The sequence below is a fragment of the Cariama cristata genome, unplaced genomic scaffold, assembly GCF_000690535.1.
Source record: "Cariama cristata isolate BGI_N322 unplaced genomic scaffold, ASM69053v1 scaffold24359, whole genome shotgun sequence".
Taxonomy (NCBI): domain Eukaryota; kingdom Metazoa; phylum Chordata; class Aves; order Cariamiformes; family Cariamidae; genus Cariama; species Cariama cristata.
In genome coordinates this window covers 63226-77579 of record NW_009634405.1, presented here as the reverse complement: position 1 = coordinate 77579, position 14354 = coordinate 63226, and the positions used below count along the sequence as shown (strand labels likewise).

General features: G+C 38.1%; 1 protein-coding gene across 1 annotated transcript in view; it reads right to left on the bottom strand.

The window, feature by feature from the left end:
• Nucleotides 1–14354, bottom strand: part of LOC104167030 (microtubule-associated serine/threonine-protein kinase 2-like) — a 66380-nt gene that overhangs the window by 17013 nt on the left and 35013 nt on the right. The window contains exons 9-18 of the mRNA XM_009707151.1: nucleotides 11450–11582; nucleotides 11263–11304; nucleotides 9729–9790; nucleotides 8973–9058; nucleotides 6826–7034; nucleotides 5302–5440; nucleotides 4765–4897; nucleotides 3231–3396; nucleotides 2084–2185; nucleotides 346–468 (exon numbers count right to left, since the gene is read on the bottom strand). Coding sequence (XP_009705453.1) covers nucleotides 346–468; nucleotides 2084–2185; nucleotides 3231–3396; nucleotides 4765–4897; nucleotides 5302–5440; nucleotides 6826–7034; nucleotides 8973–9058; nucleotides 9729–9790; nucleotides 11263–11304; nucleotides 11450–11582 — 1195 coding nt within the window. The remainder of the gene's footprint in view (nucleotides 1–345; nucleotides 469–2083; nucleotides 2186–3230; nucleotides 3397–4764; nucleotides 4898–5301; nucleotides 5441–6825; nucleotides 7035–8972; nucleotides 9059–9728; nucleotides 9791–11262; nucleotides 11305–11449; nucleotides 11583–14354) is intronic.

Here is a 14354-nt window from a genome sequence, read left to right as displayed (position 1 = left end):
GGAAAGATAATATCACTCAAAAACTCAAGGAACTTGGATTTACCAAATGCTTTGGAAGTACTGTAATAAACCCAGGATAAGAACCACAGCACCTCTGACTGCAGGGCCGTGGCTTGTAGGGCCACAGGCACCAGTGAAAGGCCAACTGACTTCAGCAGCAATATTTTTTCATCTAAAAATCATTTGCTTTCAAAGCAACCTTACTTGACATTCAATAGAAACTTTTAAAAGCAATTTCTATCAAGTGTTTTATTCAATTTTTAACAATGCCTTATCTCTAACAACTTCAAAAATGAAATACGCACAAAAAATATGATGCCATTTAGGCTGAATCTTTAGTCTTACTGTCAAAATAGCTTGTGTCATCCTCAGATTCCAACTGTGGGATGAATTCCGCTTTCTGCCGAAGTAATCCATTCCAGTCCAAATCTTTAAAGAACCGATGCTGTTTCACTTCAAAGGCACTACCTGAAATAAGCATCTTTTATTGCAGAGTATTTCTTTCAGGATTTGCGTAACAAGAAAAACAAACCCTAAAAATATCAAAAGTCTAAGAGAATGTACCTGAGTACATTTAAGTCACACATTTTCAAGGAATTTTGAGAAATAACTTATCCTTTTACCAAAGTGGTGATGCAGGATAAAATCTGAACAAGATTTCCTCCTTCTCACCTCCTCCTCCTGTTCAATGACAACACATAACTAAACTGGCTGGAAGGCAGCAACTGCTGTTACATTCCACAGCAAGTTGCAAGATTAAGAACTAATTAACATCTTAATTTAAAATTTCCAAACTCTAAATACCATCTTGTTTGTAGTTGAATAAAGAGAGCAAACTCAGAAAGGTACTTAGCATGTGAGTTGCTCCACTGGCATGAATACACTCATTCATGTGCTTAAAACAAGGCAGGCACTTACCTATCTTCCTGAATTAGTATCTTTTGTTATTAACTTCAGAAGCTTGGGTACCCGGAAGGAAAAACTAAGGATTATCTGTCTACTAGTATATGCATATTTTTTCAAATGAAATTAATATTCATAAAAGATGCTACTGTCTTTTTTAAAAAGAGAATAGCAGAAGAAAAGAGATAAAAGGTTTGCTGAGTGCCAGTGGCACTACGAGATGCCAAGTGGAACAGCAGTCTCAGCATTACAGGTATATAAGAAATCAAAAAAATCAGTCCATCAACTCATTTTATAAGGCAAGAAACTCCACATCTTTTCCATGACAGCAACACCTTTCAAGTACATGGATTTGAAGTAAAGAAGAACATGTGAAAACCATCTGACATCATTATTAATTCATGATCTATTCATCACCCTTGTGTGCACATGTGTTAAGTCTGGTGAATACATATGCCTTTTGGAATTGTTATATATACATTTTTATTTTATACTTAAAGTGTAGTTTCCAACTGAAAATCCAGAATTAAATCAAACTAATCAAATCAATGAAACAGACAACCTGTGCTGTGAAGCCACAGTGTTGCACAAATTATTTTAAAACAAGAGTGTATCTAGAGATTATTTATGGTTATTTACTACCAGGAAATGAGAAGTGTTGGCTTGTAAAACGTTAAATCTGACATTACAATGCAGAAACATTGACATACGCATCTGACTTTGCCAAAGAGATTATCAGACTTTGCTGTATGTTTGGAGAATTCTACAGTACAGGCCTTTAGGAATGGGAAAGTTTTCATTTATTTTATTACACCCAGGAATTCACATCCATATAGGGGATTAAGCCCCTAGTCAAAGAGAACTTCAAAGCAATCTGATTATGCACTGTTCAAATGGAGACACAACCTTCAAGCCTTTAATGGAACAGCACAAATTTGAGAAGTTATGTTGCCAAGCTGACAGTGACCCTTTCTTGTTTCCCAAACAAGACAGTGATATCTGACTCATGTACAATCTACACTAACTCTCAGAGCTTCATCACACAAGATTCACTGAACCCAGTATAAACTGTTTCCCAGCTCTAGATAAGCATTTTTCAACATGGCTGGGTGTGCATTGCTGGCAGCATAGCTTCTTTTCCTGCTTCTGGCTAGTACTTTCCTATGCACAAGGTTCCTACCTGTTCCCATTCTTTCCAGAGGATTTTGGCGGAGAAGCTTAGAAATGAGGTCCTGCGCATCTGGTGGCAGTGCATCATCACCTTCTGGCCAAGCAATTTCATCTGGAGACAAAAAGAGACTTGACATTTTCTACCAGCTTCACGACTAATTTGAATAACCATTCATATTCCTATACTGTAAAATGCAGCATTCAGTACTGCCCCAGGTTCGTAAATATCTTGAATTCAGCAGCTTGCATGCTTAATGTAATTCAAGCATTGACATTTTCCAAAATGTATAAAATTCAGCGTCAGCTAAAGCTGCTGTCAATCCAAGCAGTGCTTGTGGAGAAAAAAAAGCATTAAGAACTCTATTAATAAAGTATGAAATGGGACTTCCATGACAATCCATAAACAATGACACTGACAATACTGTGGCTGTATCTCCTGCCCGCAGATTCCACGCTCCTTATACTTGGAACAGAGAGAACAATGCACAGGTAACAATTTCATGCATCATATTTAGTTCTTTGCTGAAATTTGCTTTTTACAAAGGATATCTGCCAAGTGTGTTAAAAATTTACTGTTTCAGAAAGCATTCCCAATAGGAAATGTTTTCACTGGCATATTCACTGAGAGAACACAAAGCAATCTTTTGTGCAACTCCAAGCAGGAGATAGGTTTAAAAAGCCACAAGATGTGAAGGTACCAAGTATAAGAGCTTCAATATGTTTTGCTTAGAATTTCCTTTTTATTTCATTTATACAATTACCAATTGACTGACATTTGCACCTACAGAAGCAATAACCAAAATCAGACTGAATTAGACAAGTTGGCGGCTGCTCCTGTCATATTCTCCATCATTTAAGTTAAAAGAGTGAACAGAAAAATCCCTAAATATTTTTCCCCAATCCCACAAGGATTTGCACGACTCCCACACCATGCACAATGATAGAACTATCTAGCAAGACATGTTAAGCAACTCAACAACTTTCAATAGCTGCAATCAGACGGATGCTACTTTGACACAGAAAGATAGATATTTTAAAATTAAACCCCATTATTTTATACCCAGTCCTTCCTGACTAAACTGTGGATCCTCAATATTTTCAAGGTTTTACTTCACAGCACTCTTTGAAACCTCTTCAGAGCCAGAACAGAAACATACCACTGATCACTTGCCCAAAGAGCTCTTCAGGTGTGTCCCCAAAGAAAGGAACGCAGCCAACTAGAAACTCATACAGGATAACCCCCATGGCCCACCAGTCCACGGGCTTCCCATAGCCCTGGCGCAGGATCACTTCTGGTGCGATGTATTCTGGAGTCCCACAGACCTCAAGAGAAAGACACAAGAAAGGAACAGTCTTACAAATTCCCAAATTCCCATCAAAGCTGATTTTTGTCTTTTTTTTTTCTTTTTCTCCTCAGAGCTTTACAAGGAAGTTATCAATGTTTTGCAACTAACCACTTTATGCTGTGAACTTCTTCCATGGAGCAAGAGTCTATATTTGAGGAACAGATTACCTGCACAGAAATGGTATCACATACTATGAAATGTTCCTAGCGTGAACATGCCAGCTAAGTAGTTCTTTGGTGCACATATAGTGAAGCATATGGGAAAAACGCATGTTCTGTGCGTATAAGTCTGTCTGCTTGATGGATGTCTACTGGCACAGCTATAGCTATCAGGAACCGAGTTTTGACAAACCTCTCACTTCTCTCTGCTAGCAGAATTTAGTTTCACAGATGCAGAATTAGCAGCGCAGCATGATTACACATTTCAGCTTTTAAACTTGGGAGGTACAGCTGGCACAGACAATGGCTAAGGAAATCACATTGGAAGATCTAAGTTGCCTCAGGCTTAGAAGCAGCAACAACAACAAATTAGTTGTAAAAAATACAACACTGCAAAGTGCAAGACCATGATGTAGTGACCAAAGAGAGTTCCTGCTAGAAAAAGCATCGTTACTCAGAAGCAAAGGAAGACAACACCGCAGGATGATTATGAATTAACACTTGGCACAGCTGAAGAAGAAAATTCAGCTACAGTTCTAGGTATTTTCAGAAGACAGAGTATTTTTAAATCCCATTATACAAGGCACTGGTGAGCCTGCATCCAAAACAGTATTGTTCCTGTCAACTATGCCCAGGAAATATCAAGTCAAGCTGAAAGAGGTGCATGGAAGAGCTATTCATTCATCAAAGGAAAATCTATCTTGTTATCTACAAGAACTTAGCTGGTTAAGCCTAGCAAAATGAAGGCTAAGGAGAAAAATGACCCTTAGGAAATATCATGGGGATAAAAATCAATGTTTAAGCCATCAGACAAAATTACAAGAAACATATAGGAACTTGCCATGAACTTTCTAAGCACCAGAAGGGGGAGACCGTGGAACAACCTTCCAGCAAAATCCATGCTACATCCCTAAACCAACTTCTGTTCACACCTGCACTGCTGCCGGGGCCACACTTTCAATATCCTAAACTAAGGGCTGAGGTGCATTACTCCAAAACAAGAAGTTGAAATAACCAACAATACCAATTTATGCACAAACATGAGAATAGACTTGTGTCTTTTCCTCCCATTCTACAACACAGAGCATAGTGTCAAGGCAGAGTCGGAGTGCTACAAACTCCAATTCTATCCCAAGACAGAATCCTGCATCTGATCCCACATCAACAGACAAAATTTTTCAGCTTACCTGCTTGTCCAGGAATTCCCTGGTATCCTTCTCAATGTGTCCCTCATACAAATTAGTTGTAAGACTCATTAACCCAATTTTAGACAGTCCAAAGTCTGTTAGTTTAATGTGACCCATGGAGGTTATCAGGAGACTAGAAGAAAGAAAAGAAGTAAAATAATCCAATATTCAACTAATTGTTTCTAAAAAGCAATTTAAAAAAAGAACATGAGAGAAGGCTAAGCAAGTTCTCGGTGTTATGTCTTCATCAAATACCTGAAAGAAACCTCCTATGCAACTGAGTATCACAGAGCAGCCAAGGCAACTAGAAATCAGACTACCTTCTGCCATAATTTCATCAGTATAGCAACAGCTTTGAGATAATACCTGAAGAGGTTCTTCCTACCCTTTCTCAGAGTCTATCTTGTTCTAAAATCTCGTACATGTAGGATACCATTGAAGATCTCTACTGTCTCTAGCCCTCATGTCCTCTTGCCTATGGAGAACAGCCCTAAAGAACTGGCTCTCCCTCCAGGTTCTGTAGAGCTAAAGACTCACTTATCAGGTTTTAGGTCACGGTGAACAATCCCATAATTGTGTAGGTACTCCAGTGCCAGAACAGTCTCGGCAAAATACATCCTTGCCATATCAACAGGTAGGGCACCAATGTTCTTGAGAAGCGTAGCACAATCACCTCCTAGAACAAAAATTGCAAATATGGCACAGTGAAATGGCAAATATCATTAAGAAAGAACAGCTATGGGTTTACAATACTAGATGAGGGTAAGTTTCCTAAAGGCTGCCTCTCTCATCCTGGTTAGCCTGAATTCTAAAACTCTCTCTACACTCCGTCTTGAGTTGCAAGTAAGTATTAAAATCTTAGGAAAATTGAGATCCATGTATGTTGGGCATGCTTAAGAACTGTATAGATGCAGTTTCCAAACTGTAAGCAAGCTTTGAATAAAGGGCAGTTCACGATTGTTTGGCCTCTCTATAAATTTCTTTGCTTTTTGCTATGAGACACATACTACTCTGATACACAAGCTTCTTAAAAACCTAAGTAAACACCTCTACAACTACTAACTGGCTCTCCCTGCACATGGAGAGGGATCCATGCCTTTGGACATAGTAGTAGTCATGAAAATAAGTCTGTGGACCCCTGATTCAAGCTTCTTAAGGAACACTGGCCACACACTTCATTCGACCTTCATCTCTACTTGCAAATAGGAGCTAATATTAAAATTTATTATGTCAATACATCTGTTTTCATTCCACTAACTTATCAGAAAGAATACTGATACAATAACTATAAGCTTATTTCTCAAAAACATTCAGCCAAGCAAGCCAGTCGTAAGAAATTAATCCTATCCATCAGTGGGAATATATTGCTTACAATAAGATACAGTGATAAAATAAAATCAAATAATATTCCAAAGAATAAGCAAGCAAACAAACATAAAAACCCATCAGTATAAAATAGCACTGTATTTTAAAAAAGGCTGCTAAAGAACAAAGACTGTGTTGCTTGGTGATGTTTCTTAACTGTCTTTTTCTAACTGTAATGCCAAATAAACGTGCTATGGATCTAGTCATGTCAACCCATAGGAGAGTAGGAGGATTTCTTTCTAGTGAGGACCGGCAAGTTTATGCTGACTTCTGACCCCAGCAACTTTCTACATGTGGCATTATGTTTCATCAGCTCCACTTCAATCATGGTCTATCAGTCACAAGGATTCACAAATGGAGTATCTCCTTATGCTGAACTGTACTAGCGGTAGAATGACTCATTTCTCTGGCTTAGCCCAAGCAATCCACACAGTCCTCTCTAAAAGGGCATCATGACCTCCCCTGCGACTGCAGGGCTGACTGAACTTACTTTCCATGAAGAAAGGACTAGCACACACAAGATAGTCTTCCCGTTTATTGCGTCCAGAGCAGCGCACCGATCAGTCTCACACCCAAAAGTACACATCTTATAAATCACTCGGAAATGTCATCCTTTACGAGGGGACACACTGCATACACACTGCACGTCCATCCTACCTAAGGTCCCTTTGCAGGTGTAGCTAACGACAACCATACCTTCCACATACTCCATAACCATGCACAGGTGACGCTTGGTCTCAAAGGAGCAGAACATGCTGACCACAAAGGGGTTCTCAGCAAACGTCAAGATATCTCTCTCCACAAAAGCCTGCTGGATCTGGTTTCTCAAAATTAGGTTCTGTTTGTTGATTTTCTTCATGGCAAAACGTTGACGGGTGGTCTTGTGTCGCACCAAGTACACCGCTCTAGAAAAATCACATACCAAGAGGAAAAGTTCCATTTTCAGTTTGAATTGTTCCGGTGAGGTTTTGTTTGTTTGTTTTAAATAGTGATGGTAACTGTTTTGGATGGATCCTGACAGACTTATCTGTGACTCTATAATATCAGTGCCAAGCTTCCCCAGAAAAGAAGGAACCCCATGATGCTTCCTTCCAAAAGCTACTCCGCCTTCTTGAATTAAGCAGTTTTTTCACTGATGTGGCTAACAAGGAAATATTTCAGACATAAATGTCACAAACTTCCTTAAGTATCATTGCAGAGGCATGTATTTTTCAACACTACAGTCACCATTTCACTTAAAAAAATTGTCCAAACTTAGGGAATCAGCACGATTTCTTTCCAAGCTCCATAAAATTCATTTGACGCAACACTGTCACCAGGGATTTCCTTCAGTAAAGTACATTTCTATCATTTGCAGATCATTAGATTCCTGCACATTAATAATATGTTTGCAAATAAAATTTTCATCCAGTTTGCCTAGTTTATTGCGTCAGTATTTGTTTCCATTTCTCTGGAGTATATTACATTTAACATGGTATTGTGTCTCACCAGCAGCTGACTATAAAATACACCCATGATAAAGACAGATACAAGTAACAGCAAAACTACCACCTCTCTCCCGTTTTTATAAAGTTACATTGAAATCATGGGGCCTGTGCAGAAATATGACTGAAAAGATATAAAATAATCTTGTCTAATAATATGGCTCTTCGACATGCTCCATTGGGTCTTCAATGACTAAAAAATATGCTCACACTTTCTCCACTTACCATTTTTAAAAAACAAGAAAACACTCAAGCACATGCTCAAGTTTTGCTGTTATGACCTACTGGATATCACTGCTTTTCAGTTACAGCCTAATGACTTCACTGGTAAGGATTTATGAACTGCAAACAGTCAGGAACCGTCTTTAAAATTCTGGATAGGTTTGCAGTTAAAATTTTAACTGACTGACTTAATTCTGGATTCTTCAATGGATAATAAAATCTAACAGCATTTTTACTGTACTACTTCTCACAGTAGATTTGCCCCAATGTAATTTTAGCATTTCTTTTAGTATTTCAAGTAATCACAAACAGTCACATATGTTACATATGTAATCTGAATACATGGAAGAATGGAAAAGCATAAACTTCTCCCTCAATATTCTTGCTGTTTCAATGAATCATCAATAATATTTGCAACTACAGGATTTTACCCTCACTCATTTTGCCTTTCAACAAATACAAATCACAGGACTTAACCAGACAGCATGAAAGGAAATACAGACTGCCTTGATAAGCAGTAACAAAATGGGTGCAAAATAATTTTCTCAGACTAACAGAACTATATTTTTTTTACTATTACTTAGGAAATCTCACAATGAACTAAGTGACAATATCTTCCCTAGAGACAATGTTTCTGGAAAATGTTTTTGTCATCTCAAGCCAAGGTACTGAAGTGTCTCTATTTTACCTACCTGCCATAAGGAAACAGTGCAGAAGTAGTTACTGGGAAAATAGACTTGAGGTCACAGCTAGGAAGGGCTTCAGAAAACTTGCACCAGAGAGGGATTAGGAATGCCATACTCTGAAAGCTTTAATGTAGTACAACTAATCTTTACAACAGGTCCCTCAGCTGGAAGCTGTGTGCAGTTCAGCGCAATCTAACAACTTCACAGCCAGGAACTATGTCCAGGTAGGGAGGTTATTGTCTAAGAAACCCCAAGAACGTGCAAGAAATGGCATCTCCCAGAAGAATGCACAAGACATCACAAGTGTAGAACCTCTGTAAGACCCAAGCAAAAATCATTTATGCTTTGGACCCAACAAGAACCCGTCATTCATCACTATATATTGCTACAGCCCTTTGCTGGGTAGGGCAATAATATTATTTTCTTCTAAAGCAAAGTCTAAAAGCCTTACCCATAAGCACCATTACTGATCAGTTTAATAGTTTCAAACTCTTCTTCAGATGGAGTTTTCTTTGACTGGACAGAGGCCCCACGGCTCTGGGGAAAGAACACAAGAAAATGGAAATCAGGATTTTAATTACTTCATTCTACATGTCACTTTTTTGTCCTTTTCTTCTTTAAGCAGCATTCATCCAAACTCAAGCCGGTTCTAAACCTCTGGAGTCCTCAGCTTTAGGATAACTGTCTGTATCCCTAGGACTCTTGCAGATTCCCTCCACAAGTATTAGTACAAAAAGTCAGTGGACTATAAGCTTCAGGCCTTTCCTCAACATTATATTTTTTTAAAAAAACAATAAAATAAACAACTAAGGATCTTTGAAATGTAGCAAATTATATAATTAAATTTTTCCAACGTGCAATTACTAAAGTCAACTCTCTTCAATACCCATCACATTTTACAAATGCAGATATAAAAAATTACTCCAGAGGATTTTTATTTGCAACTCTAAAAAAAAAATTTTAAAAAAATCAACAAAACTAGATGATAATGCTTGTATGTAACCTCAAGCATTGCACCACCACAGTATAGAGATTTCCACATTTTTATGAGTGCATACTCTAGTTTTAACATGTGCTTTTAAATGTCAGCACTTTTTTTAAAAATTAAAATTACTCTGCATTATAATTAATTCTTTACTGCAGACTACTTCTTTCCAGAGGGAAAAAAAAAAAGGCACTAGACAGAGTGAGTGTATTACTGCTTTACCTCAACTGAATCATCTGTCTCAGGAGTGTCTGGGCTGTCATAGCTATTCAGCTGGGCCATTTCTGAAAAGAAAGAGGAAAGATTACTCCTAATGATCTCAATCAAACACTATTCTCTTTGTTTATATAAGACAAACAGGATTTTCAGAGGTGCTTGTAGATGAGGAAGGACTTTTTTCCCCTCTCTGTAAAAAGTCACTCCAATTATACAGTGATAACCTTTAACATCTTGTAAGCTGTAGGCAGTATTTTATAGAAAGATGAATATAATTAATTGTTCTAATTTCAGCCTGACTTATTCTAGATGGTTTCTATTATAAGTAAAGGTAATAAATGCATGTTTGGGGGAAGTGCCATCTATTTAATATTAAAATATATTCCATGTATATATGTCTACATGCAGCCTGGTAGCACCTCTGTATTCCAGAAAAGAAAAAGCATTACATTTCAAACAACTTCCCTCCATGAAATGTGTCTCATTCCGCAAAACGCTGAGCAGCAGCAAACTGGGAGAAAGTCAGTTAGTTTAGGCTACTCAGCTGTCTTAGGAGATGCTATAAACTTTGCAAATCCAAATCCTACATTAACTACTCATCTCTGAATAGACATCGCTGACATTTCTGGGTGCCTGCCTTACAGAAAGGAAATAAGGCACCTTGACATCTCCACACATTTCTAAAGAAAATTTGACTTTAGTAAGGGGAATTAGTGATGGAAAGGTTCTCTCCCATGACAGGGATCAAAGGAAATTTCCCTTTAATGTCAGATTTCAACAAACGCTATTAAATTGCATTTAGCAATCTTTGGTAGAAATTTTCCTGAAGAGCTCTTCACTTGAAGTCAACCTGTCATTGTCATTCCAGTAAACATTGTAGAAGTTAAACTAGTCCTATCCAGACTACTAATTTATGCTAAAATTATGCTCTCCTGAGAAAACAAAAAGTACGGTTCAATCATTGAAATATTCTGCAGTAACCTCCAGTCTCTGTCACACTTTTTCTATTGTTGCTGAGCAAGCCGTGCATGCTCATAAAATTTGTCACAGGAGAAGAGATTCAGTTAGCAAAGTGCCAGGCAAGAAATATTAACTCACAAATTCCAAAGTTAGGATCTTCTGGGCCTCTGTACATTTACAGCATATTCAATTTACCATACGCAATTCTGGCATCCAGCAGAAAAGCTGTTACTGTTACAAAGCAATACACTCTTTGGTTTTGCCGCTACATAAGATGTAAAAATACAATCTCATCTCCACCTAAAAATTCATACTAGTCCTGGTTTCTCGTGGAAAATCACAACAAATACACTTTTCACAGAGAGGACAACAAAGTGGGATGACACGATACTTTCCAACCGGGCCACCAGCAGCCAGGCAGATCAGAAAAATAACAGGTAAATTTACTTTTACTGTCCAATAGCACAGAGAAAACAGTTAAATCATAAAGTCATTTTCTAACATTGTTTCAGCTATAATACAAGGAGACATTATTAACATCATAAGTAAAGAACTGTCACTGTTGATGTGTGATCCCTACCCCAGCAACATTCCTTTGAGACACGGGACTGGAAAGGACAGTCTAGAATTTGACAGCAAACAGGAAAATAAGGACAAAAGGCCTAGGAATTAAACCAATAAAACAAAAGGCTCCTTCAGCTACGTAGTGACCAGGAGATCTGGTTATCCTTTCAGCAGTTTGGAGTGTACAAAACAAGAGTTCTCACCTTCCAGGGGATCCCTGGTGAGTCCCAGTTGGCTGATAATATAACGAGGAATGTCACATTTAATTCCTTGCCCTTCCTTGGCATGGCCCTCTGCAGCTTCTAACAAATGGTAGAACTCTTCAGGATCAAACTCCTACAGCAAGGTGGTGAGAGAGACAGAGAGAGGTAAATGATTCAGCTTTACAATTACGAAAGGTTTCTCCACCGTATAGGAGATTCCTGAGAAACATCCAAAGTTAATTCTAGGCTCAGCAGTGACGCAAAACGTTTGCAGTTACAACAAGCAAGTCAATGCATTCCCGTCTGCTCTGCAAAAATGACAGTCATTTACAGCCTGCTGCATGCCCACGGGCTTACATCTGCAAATCAAAACTGGACAAGGACTGTAGGGATTTTTTATGAACCAAAACCAGACTATCGGATAATATGGTCACAATAATGTAACCATCAATGTGGACACATCTCCCTATTTTGTCACATTGAGATGTGCCAGGGAAAGGTCTGTGATGAGGACTGAGATGCCACCTTCGGCCACCTCTGGCTGACAGGTGAGTTAAGCCAATATAAACCTCTCCTGCTTTCAAATGTCACTTCTGATCAAACCATACACCCACCCAATTCCGTAACTGTCCTGACCTTAGCAATTGCTAATAAAATTATTAATAAAACAGCAATTGTTATTTTATCAGCAGACATTTCACTTTCTACAGAAGACATACTGCTGCAGATTTCTTGTACTATACAGTACAAGAGCACGGAGTTAGTTATCAACTCAGTCTTGTGGCATGTGATCTCTAAGGCAAGAAAAGTTTCTACGAAGGTGTGATCGCTTTTACTAGTCTAATAGATACAGCTGGAAATAAAAGATGAGCTTTTGGCAGGAGGGGCATTCTGCTTAAAAGCCAGTTCACTAGTTAAGCTTTAACTCTCCCCTACAAACCTCATCATTCACCAGCATCAAGCAGCTCTGCCAAGACTCTTCAAAAATTTTCTAGTGAAACGGGAGGATAAAAGGGGAAGAGTTACAGCATACAGCTGTGAGGGCATCAGAAAAGAACTTATGTGAATGTGGTCAGCAGCATAAAAGAGAGCACAGAACTGCAAACAAGAAAAAGAAATCAGAGATGTGATGATGTAAAGATATTTGAATGGTTAGTGAAACAGAGAAAAGACGCACTTTTTTTTGATTGCTTTAAGCAATGCTGCTTGGATACATGCTCACCAAAGAGATACATGCTCTCACCAAAGAGAGCAACAATGCGAGAAATGAAGTTCCTTCCTAACTCCTCTGGAAAAGGATTAATGAATCAACTGTCTCAGAACTGGCAGAGAGCGGGAGCCAGACCAGAGAAGACCACAGAAGAGAAATGGTCAACAGACTGCAGCGTAATAGAGAATAAGGTGAAAGGGAAGGTGGAGTCAAGGAACGACTCTTCAAGATACCGCTGGAGGTCATTTATTGGTGAGTAAAGGACAGAAGAAAAAAAAAAAGTCTGGTGACAAAAAATTCAAACATACAAAAATTTAAGAAATTAAATACGTTCCAGTTCTGTCTTCTTATTAGTAGATTTATTTAATCATTTGAATACAGAATAATGATCCCTACTGAGGGGAGGCAGGTGCTATGGAAAAATAATCTGAAAAAAGAACATATTACATACTTTTTCCCAAAGATGGTTTCAGTGATGCACAAAACACATTATTATTTTCTTGAAGCCCCAGGGACTCAGTCCATAAATAAACATTTCACAGCCCAACAGGTAATACAAAGACTGAAACCAAATAACTGAAGTTTAAAATACTTAAATGACTTCACCCCCATTAAAACAATCACAACCATCACAATCGCTGTCTATATGGTCAGTTATTTCATTTACAAGGAAGAAATAAGAATAAGCTGTGTTACTAAAACTAACCTTAATATTAAAACTTAGATAAACTGTTTATAAATTCACAAACAATTGAAGCTAAAGGTTAAATTACAAAGCAAGTACGTAAAAAATAAAAATGAAATGTAGTTCTCAAGCTAAATGGTTGACTATCCATTACTATATTCCTTGTTCTTTTATGAGATAAAAGGAACATTAATATTTAATTCTTCATGTCAGCAGAATAAAATATATATTTTGAAAAAAAATGCTAGAAAGGCAATACAGGTTAATAAAACAGGGAAGGTTAATATACAGATCTAAATATTATTTTTACACTTTGAAGTCTAGCCACTTGATTGTCAAGGTTGTCACTACATGCTTTGGAGTTCATTACTCAAATCCCAATGACTTCACTGCTTCCACCTGCTCCCACTCAACTTTGCAGAACATCAGGTGCAGAAGACAGTAGAGGAACCCGGAGACCCATTGATTTGCAGTTAAAGGCTGGCTTGAGTTTCAAACTGCTTGCAGGTTGTAGGGATGGGTTCACAAAACTTACTGTTGTTTCACGTTTTCCTAGATGATGTGTTACTAGCAGAGCGTGCACGAGCAAAAATGACAATGGTGAACGCATCAAATACAAACACAATAAGCTTAAATTTATTTCCTTTCTTCATTGTCATCACTTCCAAAAAAACATTTTGAAGAAGTGCTGGAAGATAACTGGAGTCACAAAACCCATCTAAATCACAAAAATGGTTTTGAAAGCCAAAGAATTCCCAGTCTGAATGGAGTTGTGCCCAGGATTTTCAATGTAATCTAGTGGAGACTTCTTGAATAAGTGTAGGCATCTATCCTGCTGGTTCTGCAGCCTACTACTTCAGCATTGACAGTGGTCTTCCTTGCACTACAGGGTTCACAGCAAAGCAATCCATCTGATGATCATGGAGGAGGAATAAGGGAACCCTCCAAAGTCTACTGGTTCTCAGTACTTCTGCAGGGGTTTTCAAAAACTGGTATCATTGGAAACATTG